Here is a 26,261-nt window from a genome sequence, read left to right as displayed (position 1 = left end):
ATCGAACTTGACTCAAAACACCGGTGACCCAAAACATCGAACTTGACTCAGAACATCGAACTTGACTCAAAACATCGAAGTGACTCAAAACATCGAACTTGACTCAAAACATCGAACTTGACTCAATACATCAAACTTGACTCAATACATCAAACTGACTCATAACAACGAACTGACTTAAAACTTCAAACTTGACTCAAAACATCGAACTTGACTCAAAACCTCGAACTGACTCAAAACTTCAAACTTGACTCAAAACCTCGAACTTAACTCAAAACCTCAAACTTGACCCAAAACCTCAAACTTGACTCAAAACATCAGTTGATAATACACTGAGGCTGAAAATAAGCGGCAATACAAAGAGGTGATGCTGTATCGACAACCACTTTTATGAGGGCCACAAACTTTCTCACTCTATTAATCTATATTCCGTTACTTATTGCAGGTTTCAAGACACAGAAGTACTTGTAATATGCAATGAGACACAAACACTTTCTTCTTCATTATGCTAATTTGTAACGATAACATCAATATATGAATAAGTAAAACTCTTTGCAACTTCCTTCTTTGCTGTAGTTTTTTGGCAGCATTAAAATCAATCAATTAATCTGTCAAATTCCATCAAACTTCCTTATTTTCTGTACTTCTTTTTCAGTTATAGAGTCAATGAACCAATCTATCAAACTCAAGCCAACCACCTTCTTTACAACACAAACCAAAATGACCAACCAATCAATCAATCAACTTTTATCAATCACAAACTTTTCTTCCACTGTACTAAGACACTCGTATTTGAACACTTTCCTACGCGCCTTCTCAACTATCACAGAAGCGACGACACAAGAACTACAAAACCACAAGCTCCTCTTCCACTGGACTGAGACACACTTCTATTTCACACTTCTAATCAACCGAGGCACACTATATACACTCCTCCAAGTTCTTTATCAACTATCACAGAAGCGAAGACACACTGCACTAAGACACGCTTCTATATACACTTCACACTCAAATCAACACAAACTCTTCCAATATACCGACACTATATACACTTCTTTATCTTCTATCACAAGCGAGAACACTAAGTCGACCAAGAAAGCTTCACCTCAAATGCTCAACGATGGTGGAGCGGCGGGTGTGGTCGAGCGCGAGGTTGCATGGTCGGCAGAGGAGGCGGTTGTTGCCGACGCCGAGGACGCTCCCGAACTCACTCACGCGGTCCGCCGGGGTCTTGTTCTTGGCCGCGTGGGACGGCGACCGCGCCCGCATTGTCTTCATCTTCCCCCTCGTGTTTGTGCCTTCCCCCGACAGCTTGGCAGTTGGTCGGACCACGTGCGTGATTCAAACCTCGTGCGCGGGTTACGCGGTCAAAAGATGCGTTTTCTATGGCCTGGTACCTTGGAATTGGTCTATAAGGTGTTATGGCCGATTTCTTCCATTATCGATTTTGTTTTGTTTCTTAGCGAGGAATCAAGTGTCTGCCGTGGTCAAATAACTTGTCTATATAAGGTTAGGACGGAACTATGTCACCTTTTGAGCGTTTTGGAGTGTTTTAGTTTAATAGGTCAGAAGAATCGCGTTTATGTTTGCAATCTGTACTTCGTGGGCGGGTTTACTTGTGGTGAAATGGTTTACAATGACAAATAAGCTACTACGGTCTGTAAGTTGTTAGGAGCAGGTCTTGATACTACGACTTGGAGCGGTTTTGAAGTCTACGTTTTCGTTTGCCAGCAGTGACTTTACCGCGCGCGTGTGTAGCAGTATACTCAGGGGACGGGGTGACGGGAGTTCTCAATGGCAGCTGGTATGAACGTAGCGTTACTGTTGTTTCTTGACTGCTTTAGGAGTCAGTCTTGTCTTCCTTCACGAGGCTCAAAGCGTAAACTCCATTCCATAAAAGTCGCGTGTCAAATGAATGCTTGACCGACTAGTAGCAAACACGATTAACTTTCCTTATGAAGTTCAAAGTGCTCCTGTCAAATCCGTGTTCCTTAAAAGTGGTAGAAATACGATCCATACACAGTTAACACCCTTTGTCTTAGGCTCGTGGGGGCGATGACAGTGCGCGTGATGTGCCAGGGTTAATGGCAGTAAGATAATGACGTAACGAGTCGATAAGGCAGGAAGAATTGAGTGTATCGCATGAACACTGCGGGGAGGACAACTTGCAGCCTGTAACTGATCGAGGTTCCTCACGTGCGAATTACAGACTTGACTGCTGCACTAAACGACCTTGCGAACCTTCAATTCAGCGAACCAGACAGCCAGCCACCGCACGACAATGCTATTCCACTCGTCGGCGTGTTCCGGGGTGGAGGCGGCGGGAGGAGGCGTGAAGACGGGGCGAGGGCGAGGCGAGGCGGGGCGGTAAGGCAATCAATCCCTCCCAACGTCCCCGGTAATGAGTCCCACTATTTCCTGAAGGGTGGTCCACAGGGCGCCCCGGGAGGCAGGCACAGGCGGGCAGGGTGGCAAGGAAGGGCAGGATGCTAGCAGCGCGGGAGACCAGCCAACACTGCGCCCACAAGGAGAGCGCAGCGCCACCCAGCCCCACCCTGCACGGCCCGCGCCCTGGCAGGCTTACATCACCACATTTGGCTGATTAAAATACAGACTAAGAATAGGACAAACTACCTAACTACCTCCACCACCCTCTCCAGCGCCCCCCCAGGACAGTACACGTGCACCAACGCCCTCCCAGACCCAGGATAACATGACCAGCTAATATAAATTCCAGACGAACGAGCACAGACGCGCCGCAAGGGGCCAAGCGCGGGCTGCGGGCCGCGCAGGAATCAATACTGGCCGTCACTGCGCCACCCCGACGCACCACGCACCCTGCGGGCCTCGCCTCGCCGCTACGCCGCTCCTCGCGAGCCTCGCCGCCCAGGCTGCCCACGCCCAGGCCCTGACATCAATAACTCGGCTGTCCTGGCGCGATGATGAACAATATGGGGAAAAAGTGGTCGGCTGGTGACATGATGAAGCGAGCCGCGACACGCAGACTGCTGTCCATGTCCCACACGACCCAAGGGGTTCACACACACACACACACACACACACACGAGATCTTGACTACACCCATGTAGCAGTAGTAACTATAGTGATCTGTGTCAATACGCATCAGCTAGTGATATGATGAGACAAAAAGGCCATTTATCACGTCCATTATAATTATAACACAACCTTAACAATGTGCAGCTTACCCATTATCATTACACTATTATTACCTAGCTGTAGGCACTGATGCAATAAAAAGCGAGAACTGCCAATATTGGTCAAAACTAATCGATTGGGGACATTATCAGGCGAGATCATACTTCACGCATCGAACTGCCCACGCTGAACACACCGGGGCTTCCACACCGCTCCTCTCGCATACTGACGCATAATATCAATAAAGGTCACAAACTATATTCTGGTAATATCATAAGACGAACGAATATCATAAGCTTCACGTCCCTCGCTATCCAAGCTGTAAAATCTGAGGCCTAGACACAGTTCATTTAACATTAGAAAAGAAATTCACCTAACCCAAGCATCTTACGACCCAAGCATAGGTATATAAATACATAAAGAGCGAGACGACACTTGCAAAACACGTAAAAAAAAATTTCAGAGACGCATAAAAACAAAACATTCTTCATAACCCTTCGCAAGACAAACAGAAGAAGAAATATATTAACCTAGGTTATTGTACCGCAAGAAAGACGTATATACACCTAACGAGCCAAGACTAAAACATCAAACATTTAGCAGAACTGAAGCAAGAAATAACAAAAAACTAAGAATATTAGTAAAAACTGATCGCTTGGCTACATAATAAAAGGAAGTTACCCATTTCCCAACACAGTCACGCACAAACTTGACACGTGGAACACCTAATAGTAGAATGCAGCAACTATGAGAGGCAGAGGGGAGAGTTAGTAGCAGGAGTAGTGACGGTAACAGGCAGAGAGGAGTGGGCTAGGAGATTAGAGGAGGACAACCGGGGAATCTGCACGGTGTTGGGGCTGTATGGAATAACTAGCGATAGATGAGAAGCCTAGGAAAATGAATTTGTTAGTGAGGTGACAGATGGGCCATTCCACCTTAAGTGCGCATGACCTCGGTGCTCATCTTTGTCTCCTTGGTCCTGAGGCTGTGGCAACTAAGGATAGATAAGAAACCCAGTAAAATTGTGACACGTTATCCATTCCGTCTTTACAAATCGATGAAAATATATAAAAAAAGCAAAAGTACACACGAATTCAAGGGCATTGGTAATAAAATGAGAATGACAGACGCTACGAACTTAATCGGTCCAGTGCGATGGAAATACATGAAAATACGTAGAATGGCAAGAGCAGAATGGTGAGAAAAAAATATATATACACGAATTGAAAGAAAGTTATGAAATACGATTGGGAGACTTTACGAACTTGCTCAGTCTAGGACGATGGAAATACATAAGAACAAAAGGCAAGAACAGAAAGGTGAGAAAAACTATAGGCCTACACGAATTGAAAGAAAATGATGATGAAATACGAATCAACGAACTTCACGAGCTCCTGTAAGAAAGAACACACAGGTAAGAACAGCAAAAAGGTAAACTGAAGAAAAATGAGAAAATTCGTATAAGAGAATTTACAAACTCTACTCGGAACTCCGTATTTTTAAACATTTTGGCGCCCGAGAACAACATTTAACATGGCTTTCGTAGGAGTTGTGGGCATTTTCAGGGGTAGTTTTATGGCCCTGGTGGTAGTTGGGCCATTCGTCTGTACCAGGGACCTCAAAAAACATTCATTACAACCCGACTGAGCTCCTATTCGGCCTTTGGAAATAGGTGATGTGTGAGAAGGGAGCGCCTGAGAAAACCAACCTCAGAATATCGGTTTTATAAGACGCTTTCGCTTCTAACATCAGCTATTTCTAAAAGTCAAAGAGGGGGTCAGTCGGGTTCTAGCGAGTGTTTCTTTAGGTTAACGGTACAGAGGAAGGGTCAAACTACCACCAGGGTCAAACAACTACCCTTGTAAATGCCCACATCTCCCACGAAAGCCTTGTCAAGTATGTGTTCTTGGGCGGCGAAATGTCTTATAATACAACAACTACGGGAGATCAGAGGTAAGAACTTGTGTGGCAGCGCGGGGGTAGTCAAGTGTCCCTCTCCGCGTCGCTTCTCCCTCTGCCGCCGTCCCGCCTCCATTGAACCTCCCTCCACCAGCGCTGCCCCTCCTCCGTCCCCCTCCCTTCGCCTCTCTCCTACCCCGACCGGCAGCCTTTCCTCTCTCCCTCCTCCCTTCCCTGACTCATGAGAAAACACCTGCTGGAGGCCTGCACGTGGTGAGGGGAGGATGAACAGCTGGGTGGGCTGCGCGTCGACTGCCCCCGACCAGGGATCGAACCAGGATAGGCGGTGACTGAGTGGTAGCGTGCTGAGCCCACATTCACCACGTGATGGACGACGCGGGTTCGAATCCCCACGCTACCCCCTCGGATTTTTCAGTCACCGCCGAGTGACTCAAAAATACCCACATGCTGTCCTGAAGACCACCCATTAACCCGGACTCTAGAGGAAACCGTCCAAGTGAATCAAGGAGTTCCGGGGGGCAGCATGAGCCAAGAGAAGATGGCGCCACTATAAACACTTGCCTGCGCCATGACGGGCTGGGGCCGAATACCATCCAGGCCCCTCATGCAAGCCTACCGGCGCAATAGGCATAGACGTAAAAAAAAAAGGGGGGGGACCCACAGTATCATAGCTAAGTGTGCTAACCACTACACCATGGATGCACAATAACAACAATAACAAATAAAGTAATAACCACCATCATTACTACTATAGCCAGGCATACCAACCTAACTTAACCTGAACTAGAAGGCCACTCAGTGAACGGAAACCTACTCCTAGGACTGGATTCTAAAAGGTTGGTATTGTTAAACGCTCCCATCCCTCACATCAACTATTTCCAAAGGCCAAAAAAGAGATCAGTCGGGTTCTAATGAGCGTTTTTTTAGGCTCATGGTACAGAAGAAGGGTCACACTACCACCAGGGTCATAAAAGTACTATTAGAAATGGCCCTAACTCCTATGAAAGCCTTGTCAAATGTGTGTGCTTGGGCGCCTGAGGGTTTAGGAATATGACCCTAAAGTACTCCGATCACGACAGTCATGAAATTCCAGTACTCATACCTGCATACAATTAAATAGCGCATACCAGGGTACATATCACCCCCTCCTCCCCCCGGATTGGTTGGGGTATCCAGTCATGACGCCGTATCTACAGTGGTCATATGGATCGCCCCCCACGCCCCCGAAACATCATATGGATACCCCCCCACGCCCCCGAAACATCATATGGATACCCCCCACGCCCCCGAAACATCATATGGATACCCCCCCACGCCCCCGAAACATCATATGGATATCCCCCCACGCCCCGAAACGTAATATGGTTAGGACCCCACACCCCCGAATCATCATATGGATACCCCCCCACGCCCCCGAAACATCATATGGATACCCCCCACACCCCCGAAACATCATATGGATACCCCCACGCCCCCGAAACATCATATGAAACATCATATGGATACCCCCCCACGCCCCCGAAACATCATATGGATAAACATCATATGGATGAAACATCATATGGATACCCCACGCCCCTGAAACATCATATGGATAAGCCCCCACGACCCCGAAACATCATATGGATAACCCCCCACGCCCCCGATACATCATATGGATACCCCCCCACGCCCCCGAAACATCATATGTATACCCCCACGCCCCGAAACATCATATGGATACCCCCACCCCTGAAACATCATATGGATACCCCACACCCCTGAAACATCATATGGATACCCCACACCCCTGAAACATCATATGGATACCCCACACCCCGAAACATCATATGGATACCCCCACACCCCGAAACATCATATGGATACCCCCACGCCCTGAAACATCATATGGATACCCCCCACGCCCTGAAACATCATATGGATCCCACGCCCCCGAAACATCATATGGATCCCACGCCCCCGAAACATCATATGGATATCCCCCCACGCCCCCGAAACATCATATGGATACCCCCCACACCCCCGAAACATCATATGGATATCCCCCCACGCCCCGAAACATCATATGGATACCCCCACACCCCTGAAACATCATATGGATACCCCCACACCCTGAAACATCATATGGATACCCAAACATCATATGGAAACATCATATGGATACCCCGAAACATCATATTCCCCCCCCCCGAAACATCATATGGATACCCCCGCCCCTGAAACATCATATGGATACCCCCCACCCCTGAAACATCATATGGATACCCCCACGCCCCAGAAACATCATATGGATACCCCCACACCCCGAAACATCATATGGATACCCCCCCCTTGAAACATCATATGGATACCCCCACGCCCCCGAAACATCATATGGATATCCCCCCACGCCCCGAAACATCATATGGATACCCCCACACCCCCGAAACATCATATGGATACCCCCACGCCCCCGAAACATCATATGGATACCCCCCACACCCCCGAAACATCATATGGATACCCCCACGCCCCGAAACATCATATGGATACCCCCACGCCCCTGAAACATCATATGGATACCCCCCCAGAAACATCATATGGATACCCCACACCCCTGAAACATCATATGGATACCCCCACACCCCGAAACATCATATGGATACCCCCACCCTGAAACATCATATGGATACCCCCACACCCCGAAACATCATATGGATACCCCCACACCCCTGAAACATCATATGGATACCCCCCACGCCCTGAAACATCATATGGATACCCCCACACCCCCGAAACATCATATGGATACCCCCACACCCCCTGAAACATCATATGGATACCCCCACGCCCCTGAAACATCATATGGATACCCCCACACCCCGAAACATCATATGGATACCTCCCCACGCCCCCGTAACCTCATATGGGTACCCCCCACACCCCTGAAACATCATATGGATACCCCCACGCCCCGAAACATCATATGGATACCCCCACACCCCGAAACATCATATGGATACCCCCCCCCACCCCCGAAACATCCTATGGATACCCCCCCACGCCCGAAACATCATATGGATACCCCCACGCCCTGAAACATCATATGGATACCCCCACACCCCTGAAACATCATATGGATACCCCCCACGCCCCAGAAACATCATATGGATACCCCACACCCTGAAACATCATATGGATACCCCACGCCCCGAAACATCATATGGATACCTCCCCACGCCCCCGAACCATCATATGGATACCCCCACACCCCGAAACATCATATGGATACCCCCACACCCCGAAACATCATATGGATACCCCCACGCCCCTGAAACATCATATGGATACCCCCACGCCCCGAAACATCATATGGATACCCCCCCACACCCCCGAAACATCATATGGATACCCCCCCACCCCCCCGAAACATCCTATGGATACCCCCACACCCCGAAACATCATATGGATACCCCCACACCCCGAAACATCATATGGATAGCCCCCACACCCCGAAACATCATATGGATACCCCACGCCCCGAAATATCATATGGATACCCCCCCACACCCCCGAAACATGAAACTTTGGTACCCACTGGAAGCAATCGTGTTCTGAGCCTGAAGTTCATAATGTTAAACTATTCGAAGCCTTAGTCCATCGACTTAAAAAGGCTCTCAATGAACTCTTTATAAGGCCATTCTTTACTTTTCTCTTTTATAGGAGCAGCGATTAGCGGGCTTTTTTTTTTTCACTTTCTTTTTATCCCTTGAGCTGCTTTCTTTGCTATAAAAAAACATAGCTGTCGGGGTTTCCATGGGTATCGTCTCCTGAGCCTGGCGGTAGTTTTGGAAGGTCTCTGCGCCGTGAACGGGACAAACACTCATGACGACCCGATGTAGCTCCTCTCCGGCCTTGAAAAACGTTCGTAAGTAGAGCCCCAAACGTTTGATGATATGAGTGTGACCCCCTCCTAACCCTGCCCCGTATACACTGAAAGGTCTCAAGGTCTGCCCTCAAACCATAAGCGAGTTTTTCCATACGATTGCCCCAGGTCATTGATTGATTCATTTTTTTTTTTATCATTTACCAGTTATTACTCACTTCACCTTTATCGGGTTATTCCCAAATTCTAATGAGTTATTTCTTGCCCCATGCTACATCTTCCCGTAAAGAATAACGAGAATCCGGCAGTTAGTTTTCGCGTAATCCTATTAATAATCAGATAAACTCGGGGAAGCTAACACAACATAACCAAACTTACCTTTATCGGATTATTTCCAAATTTTCATAAATTATTACTTGCTATATCCTACACCTTCCGACCAAGTTTAACAATAATCGGGCAGTTAGTTTTGGCGTAATCCTATTTTTAATTATAAAACAAACCCGACCCCGAAACCTAACCTAACCTTCTGGAGCTAACAACACAACACAACCTTACCGGCAGCCTGCGAGGAACTGGAACCGGCGGGCTGTTGGTGGTAGCTCTTGCCCTTGGGGACGTACGGCTCTTTTTCTTGCACGAGGGCAGACTCCAGCACCGACTCCGGCTCCAGGAACGTCATGTCTTCCGCCTGGGCGTCCTCCTCCTCCGCCTCGCTCCTGGCGCCGCCGCTCACGCTCTCCTGCTTGCACGCCTCGCCTCCTGCTGTGCTACCGCCCGTCAAGCGTTCCATTAAGTCAGGAACTGTGCGGGGGGAGGGAGAATAGGAATGAATGAGTGAAGGAATGTATGAAAGAAGGAAGAAAGGATGGGTGGATGGATGCTTCTATCTTTAGTCAACATACAGAATTATTAGAGGTGCACCGGAACTTTGTTCCGGCTTGTAACTTCCGGCCGGAACCTCAATTTTTATGAAGTTCCAGTTCCGGAAGTCCTAAAATAACCAGCCTGAGTACTGAGTACTGAGAGTACAAGTAGAGAGTACACGAGTACAAGTTTTCTAGGACCGGTTCAGGTCGGATCTTGATATGCTGGTTCCTGCACGAGCTTTTTGATAGTTCGGGCCACTTCCGGTTCAGGCCGGAACTTGACATGCTGGTTCCGGTACACCCCTGATACATATACATATACCTACATACAAGTATTTATTCATCATATCAATGTTTTTTGTGTGTACTGACTGTATTCATGAACCGATGCTAAATAAATTGTCTACATACATATATACATATATAAGCACATAAATAGAGTAATTCATTCATTCATGATACGTATCCGAAACTGCTTTACAGGGAGACAGGGAAGAAAGGGTGGAGGGAAAGAAGGAAATACGATGTTGTTGATGTGTACTTTACCATGTGTGCTGGCTCAGAGGTCATGAGTGAATGACTTCCTAAACACATGCATACGTACTCTTCATCAGCTTAAAAAAGAGGACCCAATCTGAATACGAAAATCCGGTTCATCCGAGGGTTAAAATTTCACGTGCCCCTACCAAAGCCTGACCCTTAAAGCCCGGCCACTCACCACCACAGCGCTGCTCCCCCACGGCCGTCTTCCCATCCCCCGCCCCAGCACTCCGCAGCCCCCTCCTCACGGCTCGCTGGGCTCGCTGCACTATACAATGGCGCCTGAACCTCCACACCCAGGGATCGTCGAATTTGACCCCAGGGAATCCCAGCTCAGTTGCCAGCCGTTCTGCCGCGTGCTGGGTGTCCTGGTCTGATACGAGCCGCCCCTCAGCTCGTTCCCGCGTACACCACTCATTAACGGCGTCGTCCAGGATCTCGTGCTGTAGTTTTCTCGGACGATAAGCATCCCCGCCCATGCCTACACCTTCAGTCCTTCTCACCACTGCCTTCAAATGCTCCTTGGCCTTGAGAATGTCATGCAGGGTAGACTTTTTCAGATCGTATTGAGTCATGAGTTCCGATCGGGTGGCTCCTCTCTCATGGGCCTCGATCACCCTCAGCTTCTCAGCCATGCTCAGCCTCCTCCGTCTGCCCCCGCCGGAGAATGTCGAGGGCACAGCCATCACAAATACACAAACGAGGGCTATGGGGCAACACTGCACACGAGTAATAAGAGCACGTGGTGTCCGGGGAGCAGTGGCCGAGACCGCACGCCCAGCGACCAAGCAGAATCAGAATGAACTGAGGGTTAGGGAGTGCCGGAGTGGGCTCAGTGGGGGCAGGTCGCGGAGCGGAGCACATGGGGAGGCTGGGAGATTACACGTGGCATCCTGGCGCAAGGGGAGTCCAAGCTTACATTATTTCACAGGGTTTTCGCAGGAGTTTGAGGCAATTCCAGGGGTACACTAATGACCCTGGTGGTAGTTTGACCCTTCCTCTGTACCATGAACCTGAGAAAAACACTCGTGAGAACCCGATTGATATCCTTTTCGGCCTTTGGAAATAATTGATGTGAGAGGTGGGCGGCGGGAGCGTCTGAGAACACCAACCCAGGGATTTTAATCTCCGACGCTTCCGCTCCCGAAATCAACTATTTCCAAACGTCGAAAAGGAGATCAGTTGGGTTCTCACGAGTGTTTTTTTAGCTTCTTGGTACAGAGGAAGGGTCAAACTACCACCAGGGTCATTAAACTACGCCTGGAGGTGCCTCAAACTTCGAAGAAAACTGTGTCAAAGGTGAGCTTGGGCGCCGAAACGTTTAGGGATGACCCAGGCTGTTTTCGGATGACGCGCTCCGGATTCCCGCCGTATGGGTCGGTATTTGAAAACACTTTCGCTTCTCACATCAGCTATTTCTAAAGGTCAAAGAGGGGGTCACTCGGGTTCTAATGAGTGTTTCTTTAGGTTCACGGTACAGAAGAAGGGTCAAACTACCACCAGGGTCATAAAACTACTCCTGGAAAAGCCCACAACTCCTGCGAAAGCCTTGTCAAATATGTTCCTCTAGGTTCATGGTACAGAAGAAGGGTCAAACTACCACCAGGGTCATAAAACTACTCCTGGAAAAACCCATAACTCCTGCGAAAGCCTTGTCAAATATGTTCCTCTAGGTTCATGGTACAGAAGAAGGGTCAAACTACCACCAGGGTCATAAAACTACTCCTGGAAAAGCCCACAACTCCTACGAAAGCCTTGTCAAATATGTTCCTCTAGGTTCATGGTACAGAAGAAGGGTCAAACTACCACCAGGGTCATAAAACTACTCCTGGAAAAACCCACAACTTCTACGAAAGCCTTGTCAAATATGTTCCTCTAGGTTCATGGTACAGAAGAAGGGTCAAACTACCACCAGGGTCATAAAACTACTCCTGGAAAAGCCCACAACTCCTGCGAAAGCCTTGTCAAATATGTTCCTCTAGGTTCATGGTACAGAAGAAGAGTCAAACTACCACCAGGGTCATAAAACTACTCCTAGAAAAACCCACAACTTCTACGAAAGCCTTGTCAAATATGTTCCTCTAGGTTCATGGTACAGAAGAAGGGTCAAACTACCACCAGGGTCATAAAACTACTCCTGGAAAAACCCATAACTCCTGCGAAAGCCTTGTCAAATATGTGTTCTTGAGCGAAGAAATGTCTTATAATACGAATAATCACGATCTTTATCCGATTTATAAAGGCGAATCCGAAAACCTGAACGTGTCCGATTTACCCGATATCCAAAATACGAATATCAGATTTAGCGAAGGTTTTATACACATACATATGCGTATACATAAATTCATTCATTCGGCATAAGCAGAACTGTACTATATATGGAGATTGAAGAGGTGGAAGGAGAGAAGGAAATATGTTGCTGTTAATGTATTTTCTTAATCATGTAAATTGGTTCAGAATTTATATGTGGATGAGTTCTTACATACGTACATACACACATACAAACATACTAGTCATGTATCGGATAACCGCATCCGCTGAACATCCGCATAATTTTTCACATCCGCATCCGCATCGCAGTTCTGATAAATGAAACATCTGAATCCGCATCCGTTTCCGCATTTGTGATGAAAAAATATCCGCATCTGCACCTCACACAAACGGGATGTGGCGGATATATTTTATGCATTACAAAGTCACGGACTCAAGAGTTCAGATTGCAGGTCAGGCTACGGAGTAAAGAGCTTGCAAAGTTGAGGAAAATGAATTAATGCATGTTTACTTAATTATCTACTGAAATTACACTTTCTATTAATTTCCTTTCATGCATTATGTATGTCTGTGTAATGTGTAATAGATAAATAGACATACATACAGACATACAAATCCACTTCACCAATAACGAAATCATGTAAAAGAAACAAACTGGAAAAGAAAATGTAGCCCAATTAAACTTTTAAGGACATGCAACAGAAAAATAATAGTTCCCTCACACACACACACACACACACACACACACACACACACACACGATACTGTATACACTAATGACTTGCGTGTAAGTTTAATGAAGCAAAATAAATTACTCTTTCGAAGCCATAACAAGCAGAGGTATTCCGGTATGTAATTTCCCATCCATTGAGATATTTTAAGTTTGAACATACTCTCTCTCTCTCTCTCTCTCTCTCTCTCTCTCACACACACACACACACACACACACATACTGTATCCAAATCAAAATAATAAAAATACTAGCTAACTCATCCATCGCATTAATATTTACCTGAGCGATTAACATACATTTACATTTATTCATTAACGGAACCAATGCTCACAGGTTAATCAGCACACCTTTACATTTGGCTGACTAAGGAAATGGAGGCTTACGGAATATCATATAGTTGGTGAACACGCTTTTGCTACAGTGAATGTTAGCCTAGTATTGATGTCACATTCTGGGTTGTGTGTTGGTATATATTTCTTTTTGTCTTACTTTCTTTTATCTTTCCTACAATGTCTTATCCCTAACAATCTCTTCTTCACTTCCGTTTCCTAAAAATAAAATTAAATTATCTCGGGGTGTAGTCAACATCAGCCCCTGACCTGTGAAGCCGCCGAACTATCATTAACTCATTCGTAGGGCCAGAAGATGGCACAGATACCTGTCAATGTCAGGTGTTAAGTCAGGTCAGGCTGGTCAGGTCACAGGCCACCTGGATTTCCGCGGTGTGGAATGATCGTAGTAGACTCATTTTTAGTTCATCTATGAGACCATTAGTGTTGTTAATCAAAGCTGTTGCTGAAACCTGTTTACATATGAGGCATTGCTATTCCGGAAAAGTTTACAGAGATTAAAATCTGTTCAAATTAAGAATGCTACGACTGTTAGTGCTGGTTAGTGGCAGATAAACATGTAAGCAAAGAAACATCAGTGAATTAGTGGTGTGATAAGCTTGCGAAATCTCGAAATTGGTTTGTTTTCATTTACTGTGTAGCAAAATATATTAGTATTCGCGAAATATTTCTACCGCATCAGTAAGTGTGCGATAATCAAAAACAACACCGCCATAATGCATGAGAAGTGGCCTGAAGGCAGCAACTGAGGCGGTGGACGTGAACTCTCTCACCCGGATATCCGACATCTTGCGGCCCCCTGACAGTTCGGCGACTTCAACTCAACGAATGGGATTAGCGGCCCATGTCGACTCCACCAATTCTACCTCCATGCTCTGGACCCTTGCCTGAGTTCATACCCGGCCGCCAACAAGTAGTACAGACAGGTTGGTAAGACCCCGAAAGCTCACCTGCCTGCATGTGTTCCTTCCACTGGGCTTTCCGTCGCGCGTTCTTCCAAAAGGTGCGCAGTTCGTCCACGTCCCGCGCAACCAGACTATTCCCGGAAGCCAGAATCGCGGCGTTGTAGTGCGCTGTTAATTCCTTCCACACCAAATGTTTCTCTCTCAACACGCGGCGATCCAGCGACTTGTTCTCCACTACTCGAAGCCGCGGGAGGAGCAGGGAAAAGATGAGCCGCTTCTCCGCTTCCGTATAGTTAGGTTTGCGAAATCTCTGAGGGCGGTGCGGGGTGGCCATAACATTCATTGGGATCTTTCGTTGAAGCACTGCACTTCCTCGATGGTTCAACTCTCCTATTCCTTCTGTTTCCTCTGGAGTGTTAGTTGGTTGGTTGGTTTGTAGGTTTAGTTAGTAGACATCCCAAGAACACTGGATGACTGATGTGTTTTTCAGCTTGTGTTGGGCCGAGAGATCGTGTCACTAGGCTTCCTCGTCAATCAATTCCTTTTTCTTACTTTGATTTGTTGCTGATTCGTGTCACTATAATTAGGAGCGCTGTGCGACTGATTGACGTTTATTCTCAGTTTGTGTTAGCCAGAGATCTTGTTACTAGGATTCCCCATCAATCAACTCCTCCTTTTTCTCTTACTTTGGTTTGTCTATAGAATTCGTGTTACTGGTTAGCCCTGTGTGACTGATTGACGTTTATTCTCTGCTTGTGTTAGCCAGAGATCTTGTTACTAGGCTTCCCCATCAATCAACTCCTCCTTTTTCTCTTACTTTGGTTTGTCTATAGAATTCGTGTTACTGGTTAGCCCTGTGTGACTGATTGACGTTTATTCTCTGCTTGTGTTAGCCAGAGATCTTGTTACTAGGCTTCCCCATCAATCAACTCCTCCTTTTTTTCTTACTTTGGTTGTTCTATAGAATTCGTGTTACTGGTTAGCCCTGTGTGACTGACTGACGTTTTCTCTCAGTTCATGTTAGCCAAAGAGATCCTGCCACTAAACCTGGTCATCAATCAACTTTCTTTTTTCCCTTTTTCTCTCCCTTTGCTTTCTTTTGGATTAATGTTACTGATTGGGAGCGCTGTGACTGACTGACGTATTCTCTTAGTTCGTGTTAGCCAAAGATATCCTGTCACTAAGCCTGTTCATCAATCAACTTTCTTTTCTCTCTTTTTCTCTCCCTTTGCTTTCTTTTGGATTTATTACGGATTGGGAGCGCTGTGTGACTGACTGACGTATTCTCTCAGCTCGTGTTAGATAGAGACTCTGTCACTAAGCCTGTCCATTAGTCAACTTCTTTTCTCCTTTTTCTCTTTCTTTGCTTTCTCTCGGATTAGTGTTACTGGTTGGCGCTGTGTGACTGACTGACGAGTTCTCTCGGTTCGTGTTAGAGAGAGATCCCGTCACTAAGCTGTTCAGAAGCCAGCCTCTTTCCTTCTTTTCTCTTCATTTGTTTTGTTTCGAATGTGTTTCTGGTTAGGACTCTTGCACTATTTTGTTGTAGTGTTTATTGTTTCACTTCACTGCAGTTTCAATCCTCTTTTCGTGCTGTTACGGTGTTAGTTCTTGTTTAACTTTCACTGTTGCACGGATTCGTTTCTCATTACTATGGTCTTAATCATGTTTCGAGTTATTGTAATGTTAAGAAGTTTCACGTTTCTGTAATGTAAAGAAGTTTCGAGTTATTTTAGTGTTAAGTTTCGCGATTCTGTATGTTAAGAAGTTTCGCGTTTCTGTAATGTTAAAAAGTTTCGCGTTTCTGTAATGTTAAGAGGTTTCACGTTTCTGTAATGTTAAGAAGTTTCGCGTTTCTGTTATGCTAAGAAGTTTCGCGTTTCTGTAATGGTGAGAAGTTTCGAGTTTCTGTAATGTTATGAAGTTTCGCGTTTCTGTAATGTTAAGAAGTTTCGAGTTTCTGTAATGTTATGAAGTTTCGCGTTTCTGTAATGTTAAGAAGTTTCGAGTTTCTGTAATGTCAATATGTTTCGCGTTATTGTAATGTTAAGAAGTTTCGTGTTTCTGCAATGTTAAGAAGTTTCAAGTTTCTGTAATGTTAAGAAGTTTCAAGTTTCTGTAATGTTAAGAAGTTTCGTGTTTCTGTAATGTTAAGATGTTTCAAGTTTCTGTAATGTTAAGAAGTTTCGTGTTTCTGCAATTTTAACAAGTTTCGCGTTATTGTAATGTTAAGAAATTTCGTGTTTCTGTAATGTTAAAAAGTTTCGTGCTTCTGTAATGTTAAGAAGTTTCAAGTTTCTGTATGTTAAGAAGCTTCGCGTTTCTGTAATGTTATGAAGTTTCGCGTTTCTGTAATGTTGAGAAGTTTCGCGTTTCTGTAATGTTAAGAAGTTTCACGTTACTGTAATGTTAAGAAGTTTCGCGTTTTTGTAATGTCAAGAAGTTTCGCGTTTTTGTAATGTTGAGAAGTTTCGCATTACTTTAATATTAAGAAGTTTCGCTTTACTGTAATGTTAAGAAGTTTCGCGTTTCTATAATGTTAAGAAGTTTCGCGTTTCTGTAATGTTAAGAAGTTTCGCGTTTCTGTAATGTTAAGAAGTTTCGCGTTTCTGTAATGTTAAGAAGTTTCGCGTTACTGTAATGTTAAGAAGTTTCGCGTTTCTGTAATGTTAAGAAGTTTCGCGTTTCTGTAATGTTAAAAAGTTTCGTGTTTTTGTAATGTTAAGAAGTTTCGCGTTTCTGTAATGTTAAGAAGTTTCGCGTTTCTGTAATGTTAAGAAGTTTCGTGTTTCTGTAATGTTAAGAAGTTTCGCGTTTTCGTAATGTTAAGAAGTTTCGAGTTTCTGTAATGTTAAGAAGTTTCGCGTTTTCGTAATGTTAAGAAGCTTCGCGTTTCTGTAATGTTAAGAAGTTTCGCGTTACTGTAATGTTAAGAAGTTTCGCGTTTCTGTAATGTTAAGAAGTTTCACGTTTCTGTAATGTTAAGAAGTTTCGCGTTACTGTAATGTTAAGAAGTTTCGCGTTACTGTAATGTTAAGAAGTTTCGCGTTTCTGTAATGTTATGAAGTTTCCTGTTTCTGTAATGTTAAAAAGTTTCGAGTTTCTGTAATGTTAAGAAGTTTCGCGTTTCTGTAATGTTAAGAAGTTTCGCGTTTCTGTAATGTTAAGAAGTTTCGCGTTTCTGTTGTTAAGAAGTTTTGCGTTTTTGTAATGTTAAGAAGTTTCGCGTTACTGTAATGTTAAGAAGTTTCAAGTTTCTGTAATGTTATGAAGTTTCGCGTTTCTGTAATGTTAAGAAGTTTCAAGTTTCTGTAATGTTAAAGAGTTTCGTTTTTCTGTAATGTTATGAGGTTTTGTGTTTTTGTAATGTTAAGAAGTTTCGCGCTTCTGTAATGTTAAGAAGTTTCGCGTTTCTGTAATGTTAAGAAGTTTCGCGTTTCTGTAATGTTAAGAAGTTTCGCGTTTCTGTAATGTTAAGAAGTTTCACGTTTCTGTAATGTTAAGAAGTTTCAAGTTTCTGTAGTTAAAAAGTTTCGTTTTCCTGTAATGTTATGAAGTTTCGTGTTTTTGTAATGTTATGAAGTTTCGTGTTTATGTAATGTTATGAAGTTTCACGTTTATGGAGTCTTTTAATGTTAAGTTTCGCGTTTCTATTGTTAAGAAGTTTCAAAGTTTCGCGTTACTGTGATGGTGAGAAGTTTCAAGTTTCTGTAATGTTAACAAGTTTCACGTTACTATATAATTCAAAGTTTCGCGTTGTAATGTAAGAATATCCCCGTTACTGAAGCGTTTTTACTTGCAAACATCACTTATTTCAATACTCTTCACATTACTGAGGTGCCAAAACCCTCTTCAAATTCATTAACAAACTGCTAAGTCTCGCTTTATACTGACATCACTTTATATTTGTCTTTCAGTGCTAGTTCTCCTTCACATTAACATCACTTCATACTTCTCTTTCAGTATAGTCGCGCAAGATGAGCTCCTCGTGAACCCAGCAAAAGTCAGGTCACTTACTGCTTCAGACACACACGTTTTTGGATCACCCAAACACAAGGTCACTGAACATGGCTTTCCAGAAATCAACCTCTGTAACACAATGCTCCTCGAATTTCACCTAACACCACCACGAACTAACATTCATCAGTGCACAGATAAATTAAACAACGTGGTTACTTAATCTGATCAACTCACAGCGAGGTTAGTTAATTCTCCAGCCAGCCAGCGCACTAAAACACTCGAAACATTTAACATTACTGAACACCACAAACTTATTTATTCATCAGTACATAGTCGGATCAAACAGCGTGGTAACTTAATATCATCCACTCACAGCGAGGTTAGTCAATTCACCAGCCAACCCACTAAAACACTATATTCCGAGGTTACGAAATAATAACATGACTTGCAGAATCTACCGTCTATTCGACTCTATTGTATCGCGAAGTTCACACACAGAAGCGCTCAGCGAACTCGGTAATCGGGTAAATCCACAGTGAGGTTACTTAAGAATTCAACAACCAGCGCACTATAAGACACTCACTAATTTCCGGTTACGAAACATTATTACTTGCAGAATCTACCGTATATTGTACCGCGAACCTCACACACACAGAAGCGAACAGCGAACTCGGTAATCGGTTAAATCCAGAGCGAGGTTATTAATAATTCAACAACCAGCGCACGACTAATTTCCGAGGTTGCGAGACATTATTACTTGCTGAATGTGCCGTCTATTGTACCGCAAAATTCACAAACACACAAAGAAGCGCACAGCGAAGTTGGTAATCCGATCAAGCCACAGCCAGGTTACTTAACACATTTGCCAGCGCACGAAGACACTATATTCCAAGGTTACGAAACATTATTACTTGCTGAATGTACCGTCTATTGTACCGCAAAGTTCACAAACACACAAAGAAGCGCACAGCGAAGTTGGTAATCCGATCAAGCCACGGCCAGGTTACTTAACACATTTGCCAGCGCACTAAGACACTATATTCCAAGGTTACGAAACATTATTACTTGCTGAATGTACCGTCTATTGTACCGCAAAGTTCACAAACACACAAAGAAGCGCACAGCGAAGTTGGTAATCCGATCAAGCCACAGCCAGGTTACTTAACACATTTGCCAGCGCACTAAGACACTATATTCCAAGGTTACGAAACATTATTACTTGCTGAATGTACCGTCTATTGTACCGCAAAGTTCACAAACACACAAAGAAGCGCACAGCGAAGTTTGTAATCCGATCATGCCACAGCCAGGTTACTTGATCCAGTGGGCAGGTAGGCAGCCACTCACTACCTCGCCGCGGCCACAACACATTAACGTCACTTATAAATGGTCCCGTTTGTTGCATCGCATACTTATCAGTGCACAATGAGGTTGATAACCCGATTAGTCCACGGCGGCGTTACCAGCCAGACAGAAAGACAGAGAGCCGGATACACACACTATCCTCCGAGCCCACGAAACCTTAACACCGCGAGCCAAAGGTATCGTCTAATGAGCATCAGCAAGTGCCATTTCCAACAGCCTTCCTCCCAAACACTTCTGGCATTTTCACCGCCACGCACCGCTTATTCCTTGCGGGTTAGCGGGTTCAATCACGCTAAAACTGCGAACAAGTAATCTCGGGCTTGCCTAACTCGAGCTGGTGCCACGGAAGCAGGAATTGGTAGGTTAGAATCGCCCAAGAGTTAGCGGGACCAGCAGAGGCACCAGCGAGAGGGTTGTTGGATGGAGTGGGGCCTCGCTGTCTCCCTCTCGCCCCATTCACAGAAGGACGATCAAGACAGGAGAGCAGGAAGACGTGTGTGCCAATCTCACTTATCTTTATCATTTTAACAACACGGCGGTGCTAACTCGACCTCCTTTAGTCACAACCCACCCACGAGATGCCTTACATTCCATACCCTAAGCTAAGGTATATACCAACCCTGAAGCTTCGTTGTATGTGTGTTTATTTAAGAATGTAAGTTAACTCGCTACCGGCAACTCTTACGCGCGGCCTCCTGAGTCTTGTGTCAAAATAATTCGCTTACTTAACACCGATCAACAGGGGCACAATGGCTGTCACTCGCGGCTTTCAACACTCCCGGATATCACGCTGCGAAGGGATGGACAGCTCTTAGACACCTTCACACTCTCTCCTACACGGCTACCTACTCCTAAACCCCAACAAACACCCCAGTAACCCGTGAAATCCCTGACTCAGCTTAACACCAATTCACGGCGGCGGAAGATTAACTTGAACCATCTGTCAGAATGCTTCGTTTAACCTCCAAGCCGGATTTCATTGCATAACTGAGGAATAAACCGGAATTATGGCGTTTCACCGGGTACCCAGTCTCGGTTTTCCTGCGTAGTCATTGCTGGGGAAAGTAAACAACGCCATAGAGAGGAGTGCCGTATAAAGTTAATGGATGTTATGAGGTTCTGGTATTGATCCAAGCCGCGGCGTAAGAAACTCTCCCGCGGTGGCCTGAGCGACGCTTGAGAGAATCATTGGGAGGGAGAGACGGAGGGAGGGAGAGGGAATGTTCCTCTCACCGCAAGGGAGGAAGGGAGGGCCAGGGAGAGCACGGGAGGGGAGAGGTAGAGGAGAGGAGGCACCCACGCGATGAACTCCCTGACATGCATGAATTGAAACACAAATCCACGCATGCAAGGAACACACTATTAGGTCATTACGAAAATACAATGCGCTGTTAAAATATGACGTAATTGATTTAGCAAGATATGAAGAAAATAATGCGTCATGTATCCTGAACACGAATATGAATAAAACCTCAAATCCACGCATGCAAGGAACACACTATTATGCCTTTACAAATACATGATGCGCTGTTAAAATATGACGTAATTGATTTAGCAAGACATGAAGAGAATAATGCGCCATGTATCCTGAACACGAATATGAATAAAACCTCAAATCCTCGCATGCAAGGAACACACTATTATGCCTTTGCAAATACATGATGCGCTGTTAAAATATGACGTAATTGATTTAGAAAGATATGAAGAGAATAATGCGCCATGTATCCTGAACACGAATATGAATAAAACCTCAAATCCTCGCATGCAAGGAACACACTATTATGCCTTTGCAAATACATGATGCGCTGTTAAAATATGACGTAATTGATTTAGAAAGATATGAAGAGAATAATACGCCATGTATCCTTAACACGAATAAAGGCATATATTTACGTATGCAAGGGACACACAAATGGCTCTTTCCAAAAACATGATACGCTTTTAAAATATGACGTAATAAATTTGTTTGGCACTTTGGGACAATAATGCCTCATATCCTGAACACTTACAGGAATAAACACTCAGATTCACGTTTAAATAAGACCACATTAACTCTTCCCAAGATATTGTGAAACTGAAAGCTGACGTAACCAATTTAGAAGATTAGACAGACAAAAAAACCACGACCCCGTTGACAGACATAAGAACATGCGTTAAAACCACGTATAAATATGAAGAAAAAAAACTATCCTAAGTTATCGTAGTCTTAATAGCTTACGTGATCAATTTTGAAGGTTGGATAGAGAAAGACCCGTCGACATTTATAGGAATAGGGGTTCAAGTTCACGTATATATGCAGTAGATATGAAAAAAAGGAACCTTTCCACAGATATCATATTCTTAAGAGCTTACGTCATCAATTTCGAAGGTTGGACAAAGACCCGTTGATCCACAGAAGAAAAGATTTAAACTCACGTATATATATAAAAAATAAACCTTTTCAAAGATTTATTCGTAAGAGCTGAACGCAGGTTTGACAGGTAGAATAGAACCTCATAATAATCTTGTCGACAAATGTATGAATAGAGGTTTAACTGAGGTAAAGACTTTGATATAGATTAAGCTTTCCCTGATATAAAGTACGTGTAACTAGAGCTGAGGTATTTGATTTGACGGGAAAAGCGTCGCTGATCCTGCCGAGAGGGACTTAGTGGAGTCCATAGCGGAGCTGCGTGGGAGCTTGATCAGGACCACCGGAAATATGGGCGGCGAGTGAGTGAAGGGATGCGGCCCCGGATGTATGTTACCCATTAGATAGTTAGTTAGTGTAGACGAACATGAATAGACTCGATGTTCAAATCTAGGTTTTTATACATGACCACAGATGAACCTTTCCCCAAAATAAAATTATGTATGAGCGGCAAGTGAATGAAGCGACGAGGCCCCAGATGTACGTTCCCCATTAGTTAGTCAGTGTAGACAAACATGAAGACTTGAGGTTCAAATCTAGGTTTATATACATGACCACATATGAACCTTTCCCAAAAATAAATTGATGTACCTAAGAGCTGAGATACTCGATTTGATAGGAGGAAAATCGTTACGTTATATCTAGAATTGGTGTGTCCGTATGTCAGACAAACTCATCCTTCCAAACCATCTAACGTAGCTTCACCTAATGTAGCATCAAAGAACACGCGACTAACTTAATCATATTGTTAAGTAGGAAAATAGATCAATACGTCATATATCTTGTAAATGTGCCTGTCGATGATGGGACTCTAACCTCCACGTATATTAAAACGAAATTAGGTGAACTCCAAAATATTAAACGTTGCAGTAGCTATGGAATTCCCTATCAATGAACACTCGGCTGGCGTCATTAATTTGGCCGATAGAAGAAAATTACACGAACTCACGAATATTATTTAAACAAGGGTGATGAACTCCTCCCAATTATTAAATGTAGCAGTAGCAAATTTCCTATCACTGAACACTATTGGCGTCACTAATTAGGCAGGCAGAGGAAACTTACACTCAAACCCATGAATATTATCTAAACAAGGGTGAATGAACTCCTAAATAATGGGAGTACTTTTACCAAATTATCTACGAATGAACACTCTGCTGGCTTCACTAATTTGGCCTGTAGAAGATAATTATTACACTCTAACCCACGAACATTATTAAACGAGGGTGAGTGAATTAAATATCTAATGTAATATCACCAATTTTTCTATCAATAAGCATTAGGTGACGTTATTTATTCATTCCTTCTCGACCCCTTCCCCCCTTTCTTCCTTTTCAACTTTTTCCTTTTCTTCCCTCTCTTTCTCTCACTTCCTTCTCGTCCTGCTTTCTTTCTCTCACTCCTTCCTCATTTTCCTATTCCATTCCCTCCTGCTCTTCCTTCTTTTTTTTTTCCACTCCTTCCTTTTCTTTATTCTCTTCCTTCTTTCATTCTTCCTTTCTCTCACTCCTTCCTTCTCTTCCTTCTTTCTTTGTTCTTCCTTGTTTTCCTTCTTTCTTCTTCCTTCCTTTCTGTCTCACATCTTTTCTTCCTATTCCATTCCTTCCTTCTCTTGCTTTTTTCTTTCTTCTTCATTCCTCTATCTCCTTAACTCCCCCTCCATTCCTTCCTCTTGAAATGCTTGTAAAAAGAGTTCAAACCTACGTATATGCAAGCAGGAATGAATGAACCTTTCCTACAATGCTTGACGAAGGAGGATCAAATATTAACAAACGCTTGGCGAACGCGATCATTGAGGTAACCGATCGCATTAACTTTTCACGTCTCGCTCGCCACATTCCGTTGGTAGGGAAGACAAGTGGTGTTGGTATGGTCGCTTGGTCGGTTGGTCGGGCGGTCTCTCTCTCTCTCTCTCTCTACGATGGAAAAGTGAATGGAACCTCGACCACAAACTGATATATACACAATAAATATATAATGTTCACCTTTGTCGAATTAAATAACGAAGAAAGGAAGAGAATGAAGGGAGATAATAAACAAGTGAAAGCAAAATAAACGAATAATTGATAAAGATAAGGTTAGATAGATAGATATAGACAGACAAAGATAGATAGAGGGCAAAAAGGACATGGACAGAAGCAAAGATTGATAGATAGATAAATAGATAGATAGGCGGCAAAAAGGATAAAATAAGGATAAAGATATAAGCAAAATGTTAACAAATAGATACACTGATAGATGGAGAAGAAGAAAGGAATAAGAAAAATGGGAAAAAAGGACACATGGTAATATAACAATTGCAATAACGTTCGATTAAGTGTGTGTGTGTGTGTGTGTGTGTGGTGGCGTCTGTGTGTTATGGAGGCGTCTGGTAACCTCCACGCATGCGCACCAACCATCCATACCCAACACACACACACACACACACACACTCAGAGTCGCGTTATAATTATAGCCTCGATGCAAGCCTAACCCCCGGAGATTCTTGGGTAAAGGCTTCTTCCTGTACAGACCTTCCCCTTCACCTTCCGTCCCCCCTCTCACACGCTCACCTAACCTTCAACATCTGGTAATGGAAATAATAAAATAAACTAATGCATTCAACGAAGTATAGAAAAATCAAAGGAATCCTGATCATTCGTAAGGAAATAGATGTAAAAGAGGAATATAAAATACACAGACAGAGCAAATAATAAAAACAAAACCCATAATGTATATAAGTTTGTTAGGATATATTTACTCGGTTATGAAAGTTAAAAAAGTAGTAGTAATAGTAGTAGTAGTAGTAGTAAGCCGACATCAATATTGAGCAGTATCGTAAATAAGAGAAGAAAAAGCAAATTCACTTAACAAAAAATACAGAAAAACCAAAAGAAATCCTGAATATATTAGTAAGGAAACATGTAGCACAATATAAGCCAGCCAGCCAGTCTCTCCCCCCCTCTCTCACACACACACGCGCAGCAGACGCCTCCCAGACACACCTTAATTAACCTCACCTGCCACGATGTCTTCAGGTTGGGTGTCCAGCAGGTTGGGGGCGGGCGCGGAGAGGGTGGCGAGGAAGTGCGTGAAGGGCTGGTCGCTGGAGGGGCTCAGACGCATGCTGGACCCGCTGGAGCCCCTGGACCGAGAACCCGATGTCTCGTCCTTCAGGTGGTATCTACGAACTCGCCGCCGTGTCAGGTTGTCCTAGAGAGGGAGAAAGATAAATGGAGGTAAATGGATAGATAGGCAGAGATAGATATAGATAGGTACTGATACAAATGGGTAGGTAGATAGATTGATAAACAGATGGGTAGATATTGATGGATAGGTAGATACTGATAGATAGATAGTGAATGATCGATATATGAGTAGTTTAATGTATGTAAAAAGATAGTTTTTTTTTTATTAATGCCAAGACGATTGATTGCGACTAATACTACTATTTCTACTACTACTACTACTACTGCGGTTTTAACTATTATGACCATTTAACTATTCTAACAACCTCATCTAGTGCTTCTTTTAATCCTATTACTACTTCTGATCTCCTCCTCCTCCTCCTCCTCCTACTACTACTACTACTACTACTACTACTGCTACTATCCCTGCTGTCGTCATCGCTACACCTGCTCATTTACCTGCTCGGACCTAATCTTGTGTTTCTGCGCCAGGATGCTTGCCAGGGTGGAGGGCGCCACGCCGAAGCGGTCCGCCACGGCACTCTTCCTCTGGCCGCCCTCCACCGCCCGGATCATGGCCAATTTCTCCCCAGCCGTGTAGGACTTACGCCGGCCGCGCTCACGTGTGTAAATTCGCTCCCCTACCGCCGGCTGGGGGGTGACAGCGGGGACGAGTTGAGTGGCAGCAGCGGCGAGTGTTTTCTGCGCCGCAACAAGGCTATGAGACCCGCTGGTGGCAACGCTGGTGGC

At 44.3% G+C, this 26,261-nt stretch overlaps 1 protein-coding gene across 3 annotated transcripts in view; it reads right to left on the bottom strand.

Annotated features, from left to right (window-relative positions):
• Positions 1–26,261, bottom strand: part of LOC127002754 (uncharacterized) — a 48,398-nt gene that overhangs the window by 20,468 nt on the left and 1,669 nt on the right. For all 3 annotated transcript variants that reach the window (XM_050868889.1, XM_050868888.1, XM_050868887.1), the window contains exons 1-3: positions 25,971–26,261; positions 25,344–25,536; positions 9,500–9,745 (exon numbers count right to left, since the gene is read on the bottom strand). The exon at positions 25,971–26,261 is cut by the window's right edge. In XM_050868889.1, coding sequence (XP_050724846.1) covers positions 9,500–9,745; positions 25,344–25,536; positions 25,971–26,261 — 730 coding nt within the window. The remainder of the gene's footprint in view (positions 1–9,499; positions 9,746–25,343; positions 25,537–25,970) is intronic.

The sequence above is a fragment of the Eriocheir sinensis genome, chromosome 24 (assembly GCF_024679095.1).
Source record: "Eriocheir sinensis breed Jianghai 21 chromosome 24, ASM2467909v1, whole genome shotgun sequence".
NCBI lineage: Eukaryota > Metazoa > Arthropoda > Malacostraca > Decapoda > Varunidae > Eriocheir > Eriocheir sinensis.
The sequence above is the reverse complement of the archived record's forward strand: the minus strand, read 5'-3'. Positions and strand labels throughout refer to the sequence as shown.